Source organism: Scleropages formosus, chromosome 9 (genome assembly GCF_900964775.1).
Source record: "Scleropages formosus chromosome 9, fSclFor1.1, whole genome shotgun sequence".
NCBI classification, from domain to species: Eukaryota; Metazoa; Chordata; class Actinopteri; order Osteoglossiformes; family Osteoglossidae; genus Scleropages; species Scleropages formosus.
The window spans coordinates 11,490,905-11,507,353 of NC_041814.1; the positions used below are offsets into that span (position 1 = coordinate 11,490,905).

Below are 16,449 nucleotides of genomic sequence, written 5' to 3' on the forward strand. Positions count from 1 at the left end.
ATTGAAAGAAATCTGATTTTGCCTACAGAATTTTAGGACAAGTCCTGCACATAATACATCTGTCTTTCTCGCTCAGAATCCTTTAACTGAAGCCATTGACAATTAATGTGGTTAAAAAAGGAAATTTGTATTAAGTGGGTAGGCAAAATATTAATGTTGAATGAACAAACAGTATTTTCAGACTACTAACTCAAAGAAAATGTAATAATTCTTCTGTCACAAAACGAAATGGCAGCTCTATGTTTTGAGCTAATTTCACCATAGGAAATTACAAAACAGCAATTTAAACTTCCAGTCATAGAAAAGTAATGCAGGAATAAAATAATATTGAATTATGAAGCAAATAAATACAATGAATTTAATTACAGCAACACATTTTCCCTTTTGGCATTCCACTCATTTCTATTCAAATTACAATACTATAATAACTACAAGAACAGTACCATCTTAATGCATCCCAGCGTAATGCACAAATTGTATTTTCTATGAGATGTACGTCGCTTTGAAGAAAAGTGTCTGCTAAATGAATAAATGTAAATGTAGTAGAAGCTGTATAAAATATGAATGAATTTTACTCTTTACTGTATGTACCCATTTGACTGTAGTGCAGAAAAGAGTCTGATTTTGTTTTTATACAACACATTTCCATTTCTTTTCTTTTTGCTTTGTATACCCAGTAGGCCTTCTAGGTTACCAGTGGTTGATAATGGTGGTGTTTTGCATTAATTTTCTAATTATAGGACACAATATCAGTAAAACTCTAAGTTAACCCACTGCAACCTCCTGTCTGATGCTGCTTGGACCAAACATTCCAGGGCATGATACACTTTAAATTTATGTCAGTAAAGACACAGTAATTGCCATCCAGATCTTGAAGGATCAGAGCCATCTATTGCAATTTTCAGAGTACCTACATATATAACTGGGAAACAACCCAGGAATGTTGAACCCTACTCCACAGCATTATTTAAGCAGTATACAGCGCTGCTGAGATGCATTCAAGTCTTTCTCTATTGGCATTAAGTGCCTTCCTGAAAGAAGAAAACACCTTGTAAGACAGAAACAAGGCATAACTGATTGCATTTATGAAATTATGAGTATATTTCCTTCACACACAATGTAACCTATTACACCTTGTTCGTAAGATGAATGAATGTAAACCAACAAGCATATAATGACATAAGATAGGTTTTTAAGCATGCTGGGATTCCAGCAGCACACATTTTTGGCTGCAGAGTATTTCCAAGCTACTTTAAACTGTGCAAATATTACATTTACACGAATTAAGCTTTAAAGAAAAAAAAATGTCCTTTCATTATGCTAATATTGTAACCACTGAAACTATTAAGTTCACATGCTTTCACAGTCATGTAAGACTGATATTTAAAACACTGGCAATGTCCCATCGCCTCCTTGTAACATCCGATGAAACCTTACTAGGGATGTCACAAGCAAGGTGCATAAAGATAATGATTATGTTCTTCTTATATAGGGTCCTCTAGATTTATTAGCACCCTTCGTAAAAATATAAAGGAATATCAACTTCATAGCTGAAAACACCAATTTCCAATAAATCACAAGATTGCATTTATCTGACACTTTTCCCCAAAGCGACTTATAATGTTAAGGTACTCACAACTATTCATACATTTACACAGCTGGTGAATTTTTACAGGAGCAGTTTTAGGGTAAGTACCTTGCTCAAAGGTACTACAGCAGTGGGGATTCAATCTGCACCCTTGCATCCAAAGGCAGTAGCTCTAACCACTATGTTACAAGCTGTCCTTGTGCAACTGTTTAAAACTGTGATGTGATGAACTTGTGTGGAAAAGGGTCCGAGTATATTTTGCCCCCACTCATAGTGAGGAGTGTGGCTCAATTGCAGAAATTTGTTGCATCTTGGGGTCACCTAGTCTCTAAACTACAATTAGATAGCAGTGTCATTCCAATCAGCTCTTTGGAAGGCTTGCCAAAAGAAAGGCTCTGCTGTCATCAAACCACAAATATTAATGTCTATAGTCTGGTAACATCACTGGAGTTTTGAATAAGGTTCTATGATCAGAACAAACAAATGCAGAGCTTTCTAGCAACAAATACTAGGGATGGGTCTAGTGTAAAGAAAATAGTCTAATCCCTACTATGAAGTGTGGTGGCAGATCTGTGATTGTGCGGGGCTGTTTTTTTGAGGCTCTGGGAACTTTGGTACGATACATGGCATCATGGGCTCCATCAAAAACTAGGAGATTTCAGGTCAAAATCTGGCTGCATCTCCGAAGAAGCTATAACTGGGCCATGGTTTTCATCTTCAACAGGACAGTGATCCAAAGCATACCCCCAAATTAACATAGAATTGGTTTGCTCAACACAGTCCAGCTTTGCAATGGCCATCTCAGTCCTCTGATGTGAACGCCAGTGAATGCCATTGAAAACCTGTGGGTTAAGCTGAACAGAAGAACCAAGAAGTCTGAAGATCTGGAGAGATTGTGCATAGAGAAATGGTCTGAGATATTTTGTTATGTGGTCTCCAACCTCATCAAGCATTACAGAAGACTCTATGCTGTTATCTTGCAAAGAAAGGGTGCTGAAGGTACTAAATGCTGAGTCGCCAAAATTCGTGAAACATCTTTCTCAAAACAAAAATAATTTTGCATTTGTTTTTTCCCCTCTTCTGAGTAACGACATCACAATAAAGCAATATAATTTTGTCATATTGCTGAGCGCAGAAATAAATTTTAAACCATAAAGCAAATTTTACCCAGCATTTTACCCCAATCTTCACAAAGGGTCATAAGAATTTTGCCAGCCAGTCTGAATATATGTTTAATTATTTGATGGGACAACTTAGCACTGTTCATTCTGGACAAAATCTGAATCATTGTTATTTTCAACACTTTAAACAACAGCTCTCTCCTTCCAAGATGATAATGTATAGTCTGCACCATTTCGTGTGCAAAGTAAGATTATATATCATCTTGGGTTTTGTCTGCCATTCTCTTGTCCTTTGGCCAGAAGTGTTTACTTTATTTCCTTTAAACAGATGTCTAATATGTAGTTGCTTCTTAACACCTTTGATGATATAAGGCTTCTCTGTGCCTTGTCTAAACAATAGGTTGTCGCTCCTAAGGGCATCCGCTTCTGTATCTCCAAACATCTGCACTAAGACAGAGAGAATAAGACATGAATGCCGCACTTCCTTCACCATCATTTAGAGGAGTATTCTATAATATGATGTCTTTCTAATGCTAACTGTGCAAAGCTCTGCATAGTCACACTTCATTGCTGGGGAAACTACAGTATGTCAACTGCAAGTTTTGCATTCGGTATCTCATCTTTTGTTTTCACTATTGTAAGAGTTTCACAGTCCATAAAATCATGAAGTTTGCATAGCATTAGTATGTTACATGTCAGCCACTGTCATGCATGAGAGAGTATTAATACCGTTTGACGGTTCTTATTGAGTTGCATGAAGTCGGTGCCTTGAGCAGTCCATAACTGTCTGTTGTGATCAGTGCCCTGTGACTGCTCAACTACATAGGGTAGTTTGTTATTTGTACGCTCTTTTGATACATACTAACTGCTTAGGTTTGTTGGGTACAGGCCTGTGTCACAGCAAGGTCCTGAAGTATATGGAAACCAGTGGCTCCTCCAGTAGAATGCTATATGTGAGATGGACACAACGTTTACTCGGTCCTCAGATCCCTGCTTTTACATTTTATTTGATGCAGTTTTTTCACTGTCTCTACTGATCAGGTCTGGAAGACACTACATGAATTTAGCTTTGATTTTTGCATCCATGGAAGATATCCAAAAGAAGAAATTACCAATATCATAGGGCTTCTGTTATAAAGACATTTGAAAATGTATAAGTGTTGGACCCTTTTATGAAATTTAACATCTTATTATAACTCATATTTAACTGGCACCATTGTCAAAGGTGATTTATTATACTAGATGCACTACAATAAGATACATAGATCTTATCCACATCTCCCCATCCACAAACCAGAACAATATTGCACACAGAGACACACACATACATGCACCATACTAAAGACACAGACACACCAATAGACCTAAAAACATGTCTTCAGATTATGGAAGGGAACCAGGGCACATCTAAGAAATACACACAGACATGGGAAGGACATGCAAACCCCACAGACAAAGCCAGATTTAAGCCCACAGTCCAAGAGCTGTGAGGCAGCAGTGGAACCTGCTGCTCCACCATACTATCTTTTTAGCGCTGGAAATCACCTTGGACAAAGGTGTTGGCTACACCCATAATGAAAATGTAGAAGAGTCTCAGTAGACAAACTTATTTAAATACACTGAACTTTCACCTGTTGGGGTTACTTTGTTATCGTTCGTTGATGGAACAACATTTCGGTAATGTGGCACCCTTCTGTATAGTGTATCAGACACAGCGGTTTGATTGTGATTCTCAGAGATGAAGTGTGCTACTCTCACAGGAGTTAATTAATTAATTTTCTTCTGAGGTCCCACAGAGTCCGTGAAGTGTTAAACAGATTCAAATTCTAATTACTAAGACCACTTTTTCTGGTCCTATCATCTCCAGGCTTGTAGTCAGGTTAAGTCATATTGAGGGCAAAGGCATGAACAAAAATTTTACACAGTATGTGTGAGACAGGGATATCACACACACACATTTTCAGAACCGCTTGTCCCATACGGGGTCACAGGAGCCCATCCGGCAACACAGGGAGTAAGGCTGGAGGGGGAGAGGACACACCCAGGAGGGGACACCAGCCCATCGCAAGGCACCCCAAGCAGGACTCGAACCCCAAACCCACTAGAGAGCAGGACTGTGGTCCAACCCACTGCTCCACCACACCAACAGGGATATCTTCAGGCCTATATACTGCCTCTGAAGTGATGTCATTCTCTAACATGATAGTTCATTGCATAACCTTGCATCTCTTGTATATCCAAGTAAGACATATTTGCATAATAATAATAATAATAATAATAATAATAATAATAATATGGGGAACTAAGGAGGGTTCTTATTGTAAAAATGTCAAACAGGGAATTTTCAGAATGAAAGCAGAAGACAGCACAAACTGAATTACACATTTAGTTTAGATACACCATTACTTAAATATAGAATTCTTGCATCATTTCAAGCAGAAGAAGGTTAATAATTTCACGAGAACCAGATGTTCAGCACTTTGAAATACTGTTCTTACAGCAATATAGTATATGGCACAAGTTTATTTTTAAAATAAACTTTAAAACCTGGCTCAGATGTCTTAACATTTAATAAGAAAACAACTGTACACAAGATAACACAACTATCAATAAAATCAATGAAAAAGTTGCTGGACTCAAAGTATGGTATGATAAAACTAATTTAAAAGAGAGGTTTTAAACTCACTTCAAGCTCTCTGAAATCAGAAAAAAAATTGGTTAATCTATATAATCTTAGTGGAATATTTTACAGAAATATAGCCTTACTTTTGAGATTCATGGAACCGTTTCTTTTTAAGAGACTAAAATGTTATTTGTACTTTCTATTTGTTAGATTTTTTTTTGTCACTTTGCCCCCTCCATTCCCCAAAATTAGTTCTAAGAGAAATAAATGATAAACCAAGTCATAATTTCAGTTAAAATCTCTTTAAAATGTCTAAAGATTATTTTTTCTTAGTATTTGATATGGTTCATTTTGCATGATGACACCTCATGAGAAACAAAGCAAAAAAAAGTGTGCAACTTAAGGAAAAAAAAATCAAAACAATATCAGTTTTGACACTTGGAAGTTCCATTCATGAATTTGGTGTCATTAGGACATTATACAATTCCTTCAGAAAGCCAACTTCTTGTGCTAATAACTATCTTAAAGGGGATTCTGAAAAAATCTACAAATTCCCAAAATCATGAACTGTAACTGACTGTCGTTTCATGATCCAGTAAGTATACATTCTTATCTTCCCCAGCCTGTGGAAAGATTCTGATAGAGTTATCTGATTGTCTGTATGGTAATGTGATGGGGTCTCTCTCACCCAACAAGCTACACGATCTGTCCTGAAGCAAGAGAGGGCCTGGTCACCAGAGATCAAACTTTATTACCATTGCAGAAGCCATTAGTTGTAGCAGAACTGAGGTTTTACAAATTTTTCACATGAATATGTTGTTGCAGACACAGGGAGAACATGCAAACTCAAGAAAGACTGAGTGGGGATTGAACCCACATCTCTCACACCACCCAGATGCTGTGAAACAGCAGCGCTACTCGTTGTAGCACTATGTCATCCAAATACACCTGTAACAGTCTAATCTGTTTCTTTTCCAGTAAATCTAATAACCATGAAAATTTTGAGGTGACAAACTGACAAAAACATTTATAAACAGCAATAATATATTGGTATCACATTTTCTACAAAATATGACATCTCTAATTAAGAATCACACACACACACACACACATTTTCGGAACCGCTTGTCCCATACGGGGTCGCGGGGAACTGGAGCCTACCCGGTAACACTAATATTAAGATTCAAGAAATGAAAGAACTGAACTAATTAAATTCACCATATAACTGAACTGTGAATTTAGATACACTTAAGAAAAAAAAATTAAACAGGCCAAAGATCATAAATGCAATTTAATCATACAAAATAATGATCCATCCATTCAATATTAGTAACACTTTGTACTGTGTGGGATCATGGTGGTCCACAGCCTGTCCTGGTATTTTAACCTTGGTCCAAAAGCCTGTAATATTTTGTTTGTGGGCATGTACCTCTCTCCCTATTTACAGGTGAAGCTGGGAAGACTAATTGACACCCAACTGTTATTGGCCAGCAGAAATGGAAGAAGACTGAAAAGTCACATGGCCACTGGACCAGAGAGGGGCTGGCTACCCCAAAAAAATGTGTGCTCCTGCTGTTGCTATTGTTCAGCTGCCTATTTGGGAATGAGAACCTGTATGTATGTGCATAGGAAGTATAATGGATTCATAAACTGTAGCAAAAGCATAAACTGTGTCTTTTGTGTTAATATATGTAAATAGTTTGTTGTACATCAGTATAATCTAGCAACTGCCGGAAGGGGGTGAGTGCCATTTTCTTTTGGACCCGTTTTTCTCTAGTAAGGAGTCAAGTTAGACTGGTGTATTTGTGTTTGTTTTATTTTGATAGGGTAAATAGTGTCATAAAATGTAGGATTAATTTTTGTTTGTTGTGTTGCTGTGTTTCACCCCTGGAGAGATGGCTTATGAGTTGCCAGTGCTCAATAAATCAGACTCTTTTGCATTCTGAAAGAATCTGAAAGAATGCTTCTTTCTGGTGGTAGTCAGTCACACAGTACAACCCAAGACTATGCTGTAACACTGGGAAATGCATGACATGAGGCAGGGTATACCATGGAAGGCAAACCAGTCTATCTTAGGGCAATCCATCATTTGTTAGTAAACACACACACACACACACACACACACACACACACACAAAAGGCAATTTAGAGTCACGATTTCTCCTGAAACGGATGTTTGTCTTTGACTGTGGAAGGAAATGGGAGCACTCGGAAGAAACCCACACAAAAAAGCGAGAATATGCAAACTCCACACAGACTGAGCTAGATTTAAAGTTTGAACAGCCCAGCAGCTATGAGATGTAAGCATTACCCTCTGTCCCACCATGCTGCCAACAAAGTGAAGATTAAAGAGATAATTACAGAATAATGCAAACAGAGCATTTTTACAGTAAAAGTAAATGAAAATATAGAAATATTGACCTATATATACAAAAACTAATCCCAAAATATATTTGTTTGCAAATAACATCAACATATTTTTAAGCCCCTGACACTGTGTGGCCAGAGAATGATAAATTATGTAGAATAATATTGAAAAACTAGCAAAATTTAAAATCAAAACATGTTTTTGCTGAAAACTTCAGGCTTAGGCAATATGGAATATAAGCATGGTTTTTATGTTAAGATTTATATTTATTTTCATTGTCACTTTAACAATGTCACATTACCCTATTTAACTCAGGCACTGAGATTCTTCAAGTGGTTTCCTTTAGCAGGTGCTTCTCCTGATTATATCATCATTCTGCCTATTGTTGGTAATGACATTCCTTACATGTTTAATGTAATATATACAATTAGGGATTTCTTAATAAAATCATCACTTCTTTCTAATCTTCATGCAGTACAAGTTCTAATAAAGCATGATCAAATAATTTAATGATACACCTGAAAGATCAGAATGTCCTCTCTCTCAGACTCTAAAATGACAAGAGATGACATCGTGAAGTATCTCATAGGAAAGGGCAATTTGCATTTTGAGTATCTATTGCATTTTACTCAGTTAAATTACATATGATCCACAAAATGCTGTCGCTTCAGAAATGTTATGATTACTGGCCAATGATTGAAACAGATACACTGCTATCATAGAAATACTGCTAGTAAAGTAAGGAACTAAAAGTTGAAACATGTTCTGAGCTACACAAACTGGCAATTAAAATAAATACTGCCAATTGTTTCTCTGCCCTCAGTCCAAAATGTGGTGACTGGCAGAATCAGATATCAGGAAACAAGCTTTTGTGAACTAATGACTTTGCTACAACACTCACTTTCACCTTTAAGGTCAACTAACCTTAGGCAAACACCTCTCTGCTGCTAATTACTGTTGAATGCTAAAATCAACTTAGTGTAGGTTAGAAATGGCAACAACTGTTAAAATAAAAATCAAGCTCTAAATCTTCACAGGTCAAGGAAAAAATCTCTGTCATGACATATCACTCAGCTTTGTTTTCATTACTGATGACAATGCAGAAGTCAAGTTATATTCATAATACACATTTTTAGCAGTTTCACTAACGGGAAAAAAAGCTTTAAAATCTATTTTATTACGCTAATTCAACATCTTCAAAACAGAGATCCTACACCTCCCAGCTGGCCTGTTTTCCTGTCACGATCTCTTGATCAAACTGGACAATTCACTCATTTTGCCTACCTCCTCAACTAAGAGTCTGGGAGTGACGATTGACTCAAGTCTATCTTTCTCTTAGCACATTGAAGCCACAACACGGACCTGCAGATACATCCTGCATAACATCCGCAGGATCCGTCCTTACCTCACAACTGACTCTGCCCAACTACTTGCCCAGGCCATGGTGACATCCCATCTGGACTACTGCAACTCCCTCTTGTCTGGCCTTCCCGCTACTGCCATCAAACCTTTACAGCTGATACAGAATGCTGCTGCACGAGTTGTGTTTGACTTGCCAAAGCATTTGCATGTATCTCCTCTACTCGTTTCTCAGCACTTGCTTCCTATAGTTGCCTGGATCAAATTTAACACCCTTGTTATGGCCTACAAATGCATCAATGGAACTGCTCCCAGCTATCTACAAGACTGGATCATTGCTACACCCCTACCAGACTGCTATGCTCTTCCACATCTGCCTGCTTGGTGGTCCCACGCATGAAAGGTAAAGCATTGGAGGTTCTCGATTCTGGCTCCGTTGTGGTGGAACGACCTCCCCCTCTCACTCAGAACTGCAGAAACTCTGTTTACATTTAAAAAGGGTCTGAAAACTCACCTCTTCCAGACTCACTTTGCCCATGATCACTTAAGCTCATGTATGGTGTAAATGTTCATGCACTATAACTTTAAGATCATGCCTGGATCAATCGTTTACACAGCTGCTCCTGCAATGTAATGTAGATGTTTTTGTGTATCTCAAAAAAATAAAAAAATACAAACTACTAGGAAGGTGATTAGGAATCGTTGATATTCTGGTCAAGTTTTATTCAGCTACTCGTGTGATGAACATCAGTGCATATGGTGAAGGAAACAAACTAACTGTACTTAAGAATTACACATCTACAGCTATGTCTCTTTCTCCTAATGTAATGCACAAATTGTATTTTCTATAAGATGCACGTTGCTTTGAAGAAAAGTGTCTGCTAAATGAATAAATTTAAATGTAATTTATTTCTTTATTACTGATTCCCTTTTTTCCAAAAAGAGGAACTCAGAATTAGAAGTCCCCATTTAGCTGTTTGGTGCTATTGGTTTATTATGCTTCAAATATGTGCCCCTCTTTATGTGACAACACAATGAAGCTAAATATCACCTCAATTTGTAAGCAATCCTTTATTTAAGTCCATGCTTATGTTTTATGGGCAAAGGTGATTACTTTTTATGAAGTCTTAATCTCGGGTGCTTTAAATATATACAAAAACCATAGGTACAATTGGGAACTACAAGGCTATGTGCTGTCAAGTGACAACAATGGAAGTCTCCAGAGTGCCATGCAAACACTTCTATCACTGATATAAATAGTGAAAGCAGAAAGTATTATTAAGTGATCAAAACATAAAAGGAGGCTTCCCCTTTCCTTTCTGCTAGTATTATGATTGAAAAACAAAGCACAATAAACAGTTTTTGTAAGTAAAATTTTGATTTGCTTTTCACTTGATCCTAAAATGTTAGTAATCTATTTATTTTAACCAAGTGAATCTTCTCTGAAAAGGAAATGACATACTTATGTAGCATTCTTGTATATCTAAAGTTAACTACAGTTATTTACTGAGATGGACTGGTGTCCCATTCAGAGTGTACCCTGTCTAGCCTGGCTCCTTATAACTCTGTCATATGCTCCAGACTACCACAAACGTGCAGTACAACAAGCAGCTATCAATAGTGAGGGGGTTAAGTGAGTACAGTTATTCAATAAATGAACACCAATTCATACTTTGACATTATTTGGGAGAAAACTTGGATGTGCCTGCTTTCTATTACACCAACGGACACTTTTTCATCATAAAAATTATGCACCTTCAAAAAATGAAGAGAACATTTCTATATGCAGACTTTCTTTTACAAAAAAGAAATAACTTATTCAAAACACTGGTTTTGATTAAGGGTTTTTGTTAGAGATGCGAAGGCCATTTCAATACTCAGAACAAACATTCAAATATATGCTGTGGTATCAAACACGAAACTATACAATTTAATTATCACCTGAAAACTTTAACCTCAGTGCTTTAAGATTCAATTTGAGTCACTGTCAAATGTTAATGAAATGTGTAGTGAGTATGGTTAGAATACAGTCCATGTGTTTCAAGCTGGACAAGTCAGGATCTTCAGTGTTCAGGAAGGGAAAGCCTACTGATAAGCACTACCACTTTTAGTATGGGGAATATACTGATTCCATCCAATTTGGAGAAGCCAGTGAAGAGCTTAGGCCAGTGGTTTCACAGAGGTTTGAGGGATAAAGTGACTAGCAGTACTGTGCAAATCAAGACTACGTTTAAAGCATGGGTGTATCAGTATAGTAGACTGTAATAATTGCATTGGTCCCTTGTTTCATAAAGTCCCAATCTTGACAGTTGTGGCATTTGGGAGAAAGATAAGCGGTGACCTCTGCAGAAGGCCTTCTCTACCTGAAAACTTAAAGAGTATTGCCTTCTATGGGGAGAGTATTAAACTAAAGTTATTCTTTGAGAGCCTGGAGGAGGAGATTTAGGTGAAATGGGCAAGGGAAATGCTGCAGTACAGAGACTTCAGTGGTCCTAGGGTTACTGGAGCAGACATCGAGGTAAGGACGTGAAGGAAGAGGAGCATGCTGTCTGCAGTAGGACAGGCAGAGTACTAGCTTTAGCAAAATGTGAGGGTGGGCACTACAGTCTCTGAATGAGCAGTTTTTGGTACTGTTCTGTCACAGCAATATGACAAGGTCAAGGGGAAGGAGAGGCTGATTAAGGTGGAGATGCATATAGTAGTGGAAGAAAAACGGATGGCAATCATGGTAGAGATGCAGCAGCAGGGAGCATGGACAAAGTGTAAACAAGCACTTGAATATAGGATCTGTATAGCACCAGTAATATGTTGGGTATCACAATGAATCAGAGGAGGGAGAGTATGAAAGTCGCCACTGAGGTTGCAGAAAGGTCATGTAGAAAGCTGAGGATCCAGAGAGGCGAGTCATGGTTGCAAGGTAGTGGTACCTAGATGAAGGCTGGAGGTCGATCAACCCTGGTTGGGTCACCTAGGCAAGGATGTTTGATACTGAAAGACTCAAAATACCCAGTGAGCCTAAGAAACCTCACAAATGATGTGTCTAGGTGCATGACAAGACGCATCATGCAAATAAGAATGAAAATCTAACTAAACAAAAAAAAAAAATCACAAAATTAAATAGTGATCATGCATGCTAATATTGCTTGGAGTCCAGCTTTTCTCTATTACTACATTTTCTGCACATTATTGATAACAAAAGTTTATGTAAAAAATGGATATACAAGGCAAAAAACAAATGACAATGTCTGAGATTCTCAGGACAAAGAATGTGAGTCAGCTGTTTGAGTTTATCCAAAAAGTGTTGACAATAAACCCTTTGAATATATCTTATGCTGGCACTATGCAGTTTTATTTTATTATTTCTTATTTCCCCAGATAGGTACCAGGAGGTGCTGACAATCTCATATCATCCAATTCCTTTTGCTAAGAAATCTGGGATACTTATCACCAGATACACAGAGGTAAAAGTACACACTGGAGATCTTTTCTTGGAGAACGAGTAATCACATACACATCAGGGCAATCATTATAGCTAAACGCATACACAAGCAGCAGACACATCGGGTGCATGGTGTTTGAGTTTTTCTGGTTAGGCTTAAAGAGAATAACTATATTGAAAACTGAATGAGATTTCCTTTTGGAGGCATTCTGACAAAATTCAAGATAAATATGAAAGACAAAATGTCCGTCTACTGATACTGTTTCAATGTAATCACAACATACTACTTTAAAAATTTAACCAATTATAGTTCTCAGTGATGAAAGTATACAAAGAAATGTTTACCAACTCAACCTTTTTTGCTATCTTACTTTGTATGCCACCACTAATGTGTTGTAGATTACCACAAAGCATTTTCAAACAAACTAAAAAAAGCTACTTTAATTTCTGTTTAAAAAAAAGAAAAGAAATGCTAAAATGCTACCATTTTTTCCCTCTTCATATTCACCACTTGTAGTTTACCATCGGATTTTATGTATTTAAGGAAGTAACACTACGTTAGACTACTGGAGTGCCTAAAGACACAACACACCTAATGCTGCAGTCGGGAAACCTGAGTCTTGTTGTCTTTTTAATAACACACACACTTTCTGAACCGCTTGTCCCATACGGGGTCGCGGGGAGCCGGAGCCTACCCGGCAACACAGGGCGTAAGGCCGGAGGGGACACACCCAGGATGGGACGCCAGTCCGCCGCAAGGCACCCCAAGCAGAACTCGAACCCTAGACCCACCAGAGAGCAGGACCTGGTCCAACCCACTGCGCCACCGCGCCCCCTTTAATAAAACATCAAACAGCAATACCGAAGACATCCTTTAGCAGTAAAACCACATGGACTAAATCTGCCAAAATAAACATGACAAATTCCTTCAGATGACAGCATTATGAAAAAAGAATAGTCTAATTTCTGCTGACATGGTCATGTTGCACCAGCCAACTCCTGAAACTGAAAAAATGGTTTTTATTTTCTTACCTTTGTGACATAATTTTGTAGGCATCAGGGAGGTAGCAGTTAATGTTTTCCATCTGAAAAGGGTCAGCATCACAGATCTTGTCATCTGTTCTGCCATAGTTGGCACTCTCAATCATGATGACATCACTTCCTGGACAGCGTAGGTCAATGGGATAACCCTCACAAGATAGCTCTCTCCTCACCAAGCCAAATGGCAGTGCTGCACGGCTAAACCCTGTGGGGAGGAGATAATTGCATATTAGGCAGAGAAAAATCAAAAACTAAAAATGAACTGTTCTGACAGGAAGTACCAGAAAGAACAAAGTGCTACATTAGTGTTTGTTATTCCTCGAGTCGGTAGAGAACTGCCTATGAGACGACTGGAAAAGCATGCAGAAGAATTCTAAGACACGCAGTTGCAGTGTAAGAAACATTTCACCACATATTTGAAGTCTCCAATTTTGATTCATTCATCCAATTTAAATAATGACTTGCTCTTATCAGGGTCATGATGACATGGACCCTATCCTGGAAGCACTGAGTGTAAGGCTGAGGGAGTACATCTTGGACAGGCTATCAGTCCATCGCAGGGTAGATCTCCAGTTTCTTGAATCCGAATTATTATTTCAGATTTGTTTGTATCCACACCCCCTCCACCCCCCAAAAATACCACACCATATCAATGCCACACCAAAAAATAGTCCCGTATTCAATGTTATGTCAGCAACAATCTTAGAGGACCCTTACTAGTGTCAGCAAGTCCTTAATAATTAATAAATATGGTAAATGCTTCAAGTATAAAAATCTGGTGCTGCCTCAAAGTGCCCTTCTTTGCGTGATGTTAGCAGCCACTCCAATCGTGCTTTTATGGCTGTCTCCAATAAAACTAAAAAGAAATGCATAACATAACATTAATGCATAACATGACTGAGGTATTTTTGTGAATTATGTCTATCTTAGTGATATAACTGCAAGCCAGCAGTATTTCAATGTAGACTTACAAGTTGAAATAATTTTTCACATTTAATTAAGTACTGACTTTGTTTTGGACAGAGTATCATAGACACAGTATCATAATGGATCGTGGATAACGTTAATCACATAGATCATAAATACCTTTTTTCAGTCATGTGTAACCCCATATAATTATATTTCTTAAGCTTTCAGCCCTTAAACATGTGGTCCCAAACAATTTCAAAGTTTAAATTTTTTTCATAACCTATAGTTATTTGAAATACACAGATTCCAACAAAGTCCAATGTTCCTCACTGTTCTATTTTATGAAATGCTCTAAAAAGTGCCATTACTGCCAGACATAGCATGACATTGTAAGAAAAAAATGAATGCACTATACATACCTTATACTCATGGGTTAGTATGCAATTTTTTTGTATTGGTTTTATGTCATTTTTTTTAATGTTACCTCGTTACCATTTGAACAAATGAAACATTTCAACGCTGACAATGTTTTACCATAACTAATTCATTCATTGATGTCTCTTGGTTTATTTGCAGTCTTTTTTTTTCTGTCAGGAAAGAACCAACAAAACAAGCATCTCAAAAAACATGAAGTGTAATTTAATCCATCTTACAGCCCTGGCAATCGAAGAGAGGACTGGTGGGAGGTTGAGGGGGGGGGGGGGGGGGAGAAAAAAAAAGAAAAAAAATCAATACTCTGGCTTTGTGCTCTGCAAATGTGAACGCAGCCAAATAGCTGTGCTTAGGGTAAAATGAACTATTTTGCTCTATTTTCTCGTCTCCCTTCAAATGATTTCGAAAAGACAGCTTTTTTACAGAAATAAAATGTCAAACTACTAGAAAAGGGGGGAAGATTGAGACCTCTTTTGTGGTTTCCAATCATAACATGTACATCAATTTTGCTTTGCTGTATTAAAATTTTAAGTGGACAGCCTTCTCACATGCAAACAGAAACCTGGCAAGAGAGGCAGACAATTTATAGATCATGGCCGTGGCAGATATTTACTATAGACAAAAGGAGTGGCAATACTGCATGACCTGCCAGTAATGTTTTTAGTAGCTATGTTTTTCTTCATTGAAGCACAGGCCACTCGTGTTCACACAGTGTTCCCTTTTTTTTTTTTCATTTATTTTTTGAATAAAAAACTGTGCAGTGTTTTGCTTTGGAGAAAAATACTCAATTTAATACTCTAACTCTTACTGATTAAACTTAAGACAAATGTCAGATTTGTGCATTAACCTATTGCTGAAAACGATAATTATAAACAATACAGACAATTCTGCTGAAAGGATTCTGTCCATTTCTAATTAGGAAAATGGATGTTTACGTTATGACAATTACTTACAGTATATTATGAGAATTATGATTACAGTGTGAAATGGTTATACAGTTTTAGGAATGAGACTGACATTTACATTTATTCATTTAGCAGATGCTATTCTCCAAAGTGACATACATCTCTAAGTAAAGAAAAAGTGACAAAGAAGAAACCGTTTGGATGCAGACATGAGACTTGATTTTCAATTTGTCACAAACCACTGTATAAACTTTACACTAGCAGCTGCATATAGGATTTCAAAAAATTACATATTTGCTTGTTTTTAAAATAAATAGATTATATATACACACACATACATACATATTTATTGAGCATAAACAATGTTGGTAATTGCAAATGTATAATAACTGGAATTTAATAAATAAAACTATATACTGAAGAAAGCACTAAAAAAACATAAAGGTTAAAGGTAGGCTTTTTATGTGATGTTGAGTATCAACGAGTACATTTGGAAAATGGCATACTAATTTGAGTATAATTTACCAATTTGAGTTTAATTGTCAGTATATAAGAATTCTTCAGATGAAGCTAAATTTCTGAATGTGAGTGGTTCATAGGAAAATCTTTCTAAAAGAGGAAAATGTGGCAAAAGCAGAGCTGGTTTTGACAGCCTTTTTTCCTT

The 16,449-nt window shown here is 37.2% G+C and overlaps 1 protein-coding gene across 16 annotated transcripts in view; it reads right to left on the reverse strand.

The window, feature by feature from the left end:
• The window catches only part of adgrl2a (adhesion G protein-coupled receptor L2a), a 99,702-nt gene that overhangs the window by 48,372 nt on the left and 34,881 nt on the right, over nt 1-16,449 (reverse strand). For all 16 annotated transcript variants that reach the window (XM_029254886.1, XM_029254878.1, XM_029254883.1 and 13 more), the window contains exon 3: nt 13,531-13,744. In XM_029254886.1, coding sequence (XP_029110719.1) covers nt 13,531-13,744 — 214 coding nt within the window. The remainder of the gene's footprint in view (nt 1-13,530; nt 13,745-16,449) is intronic.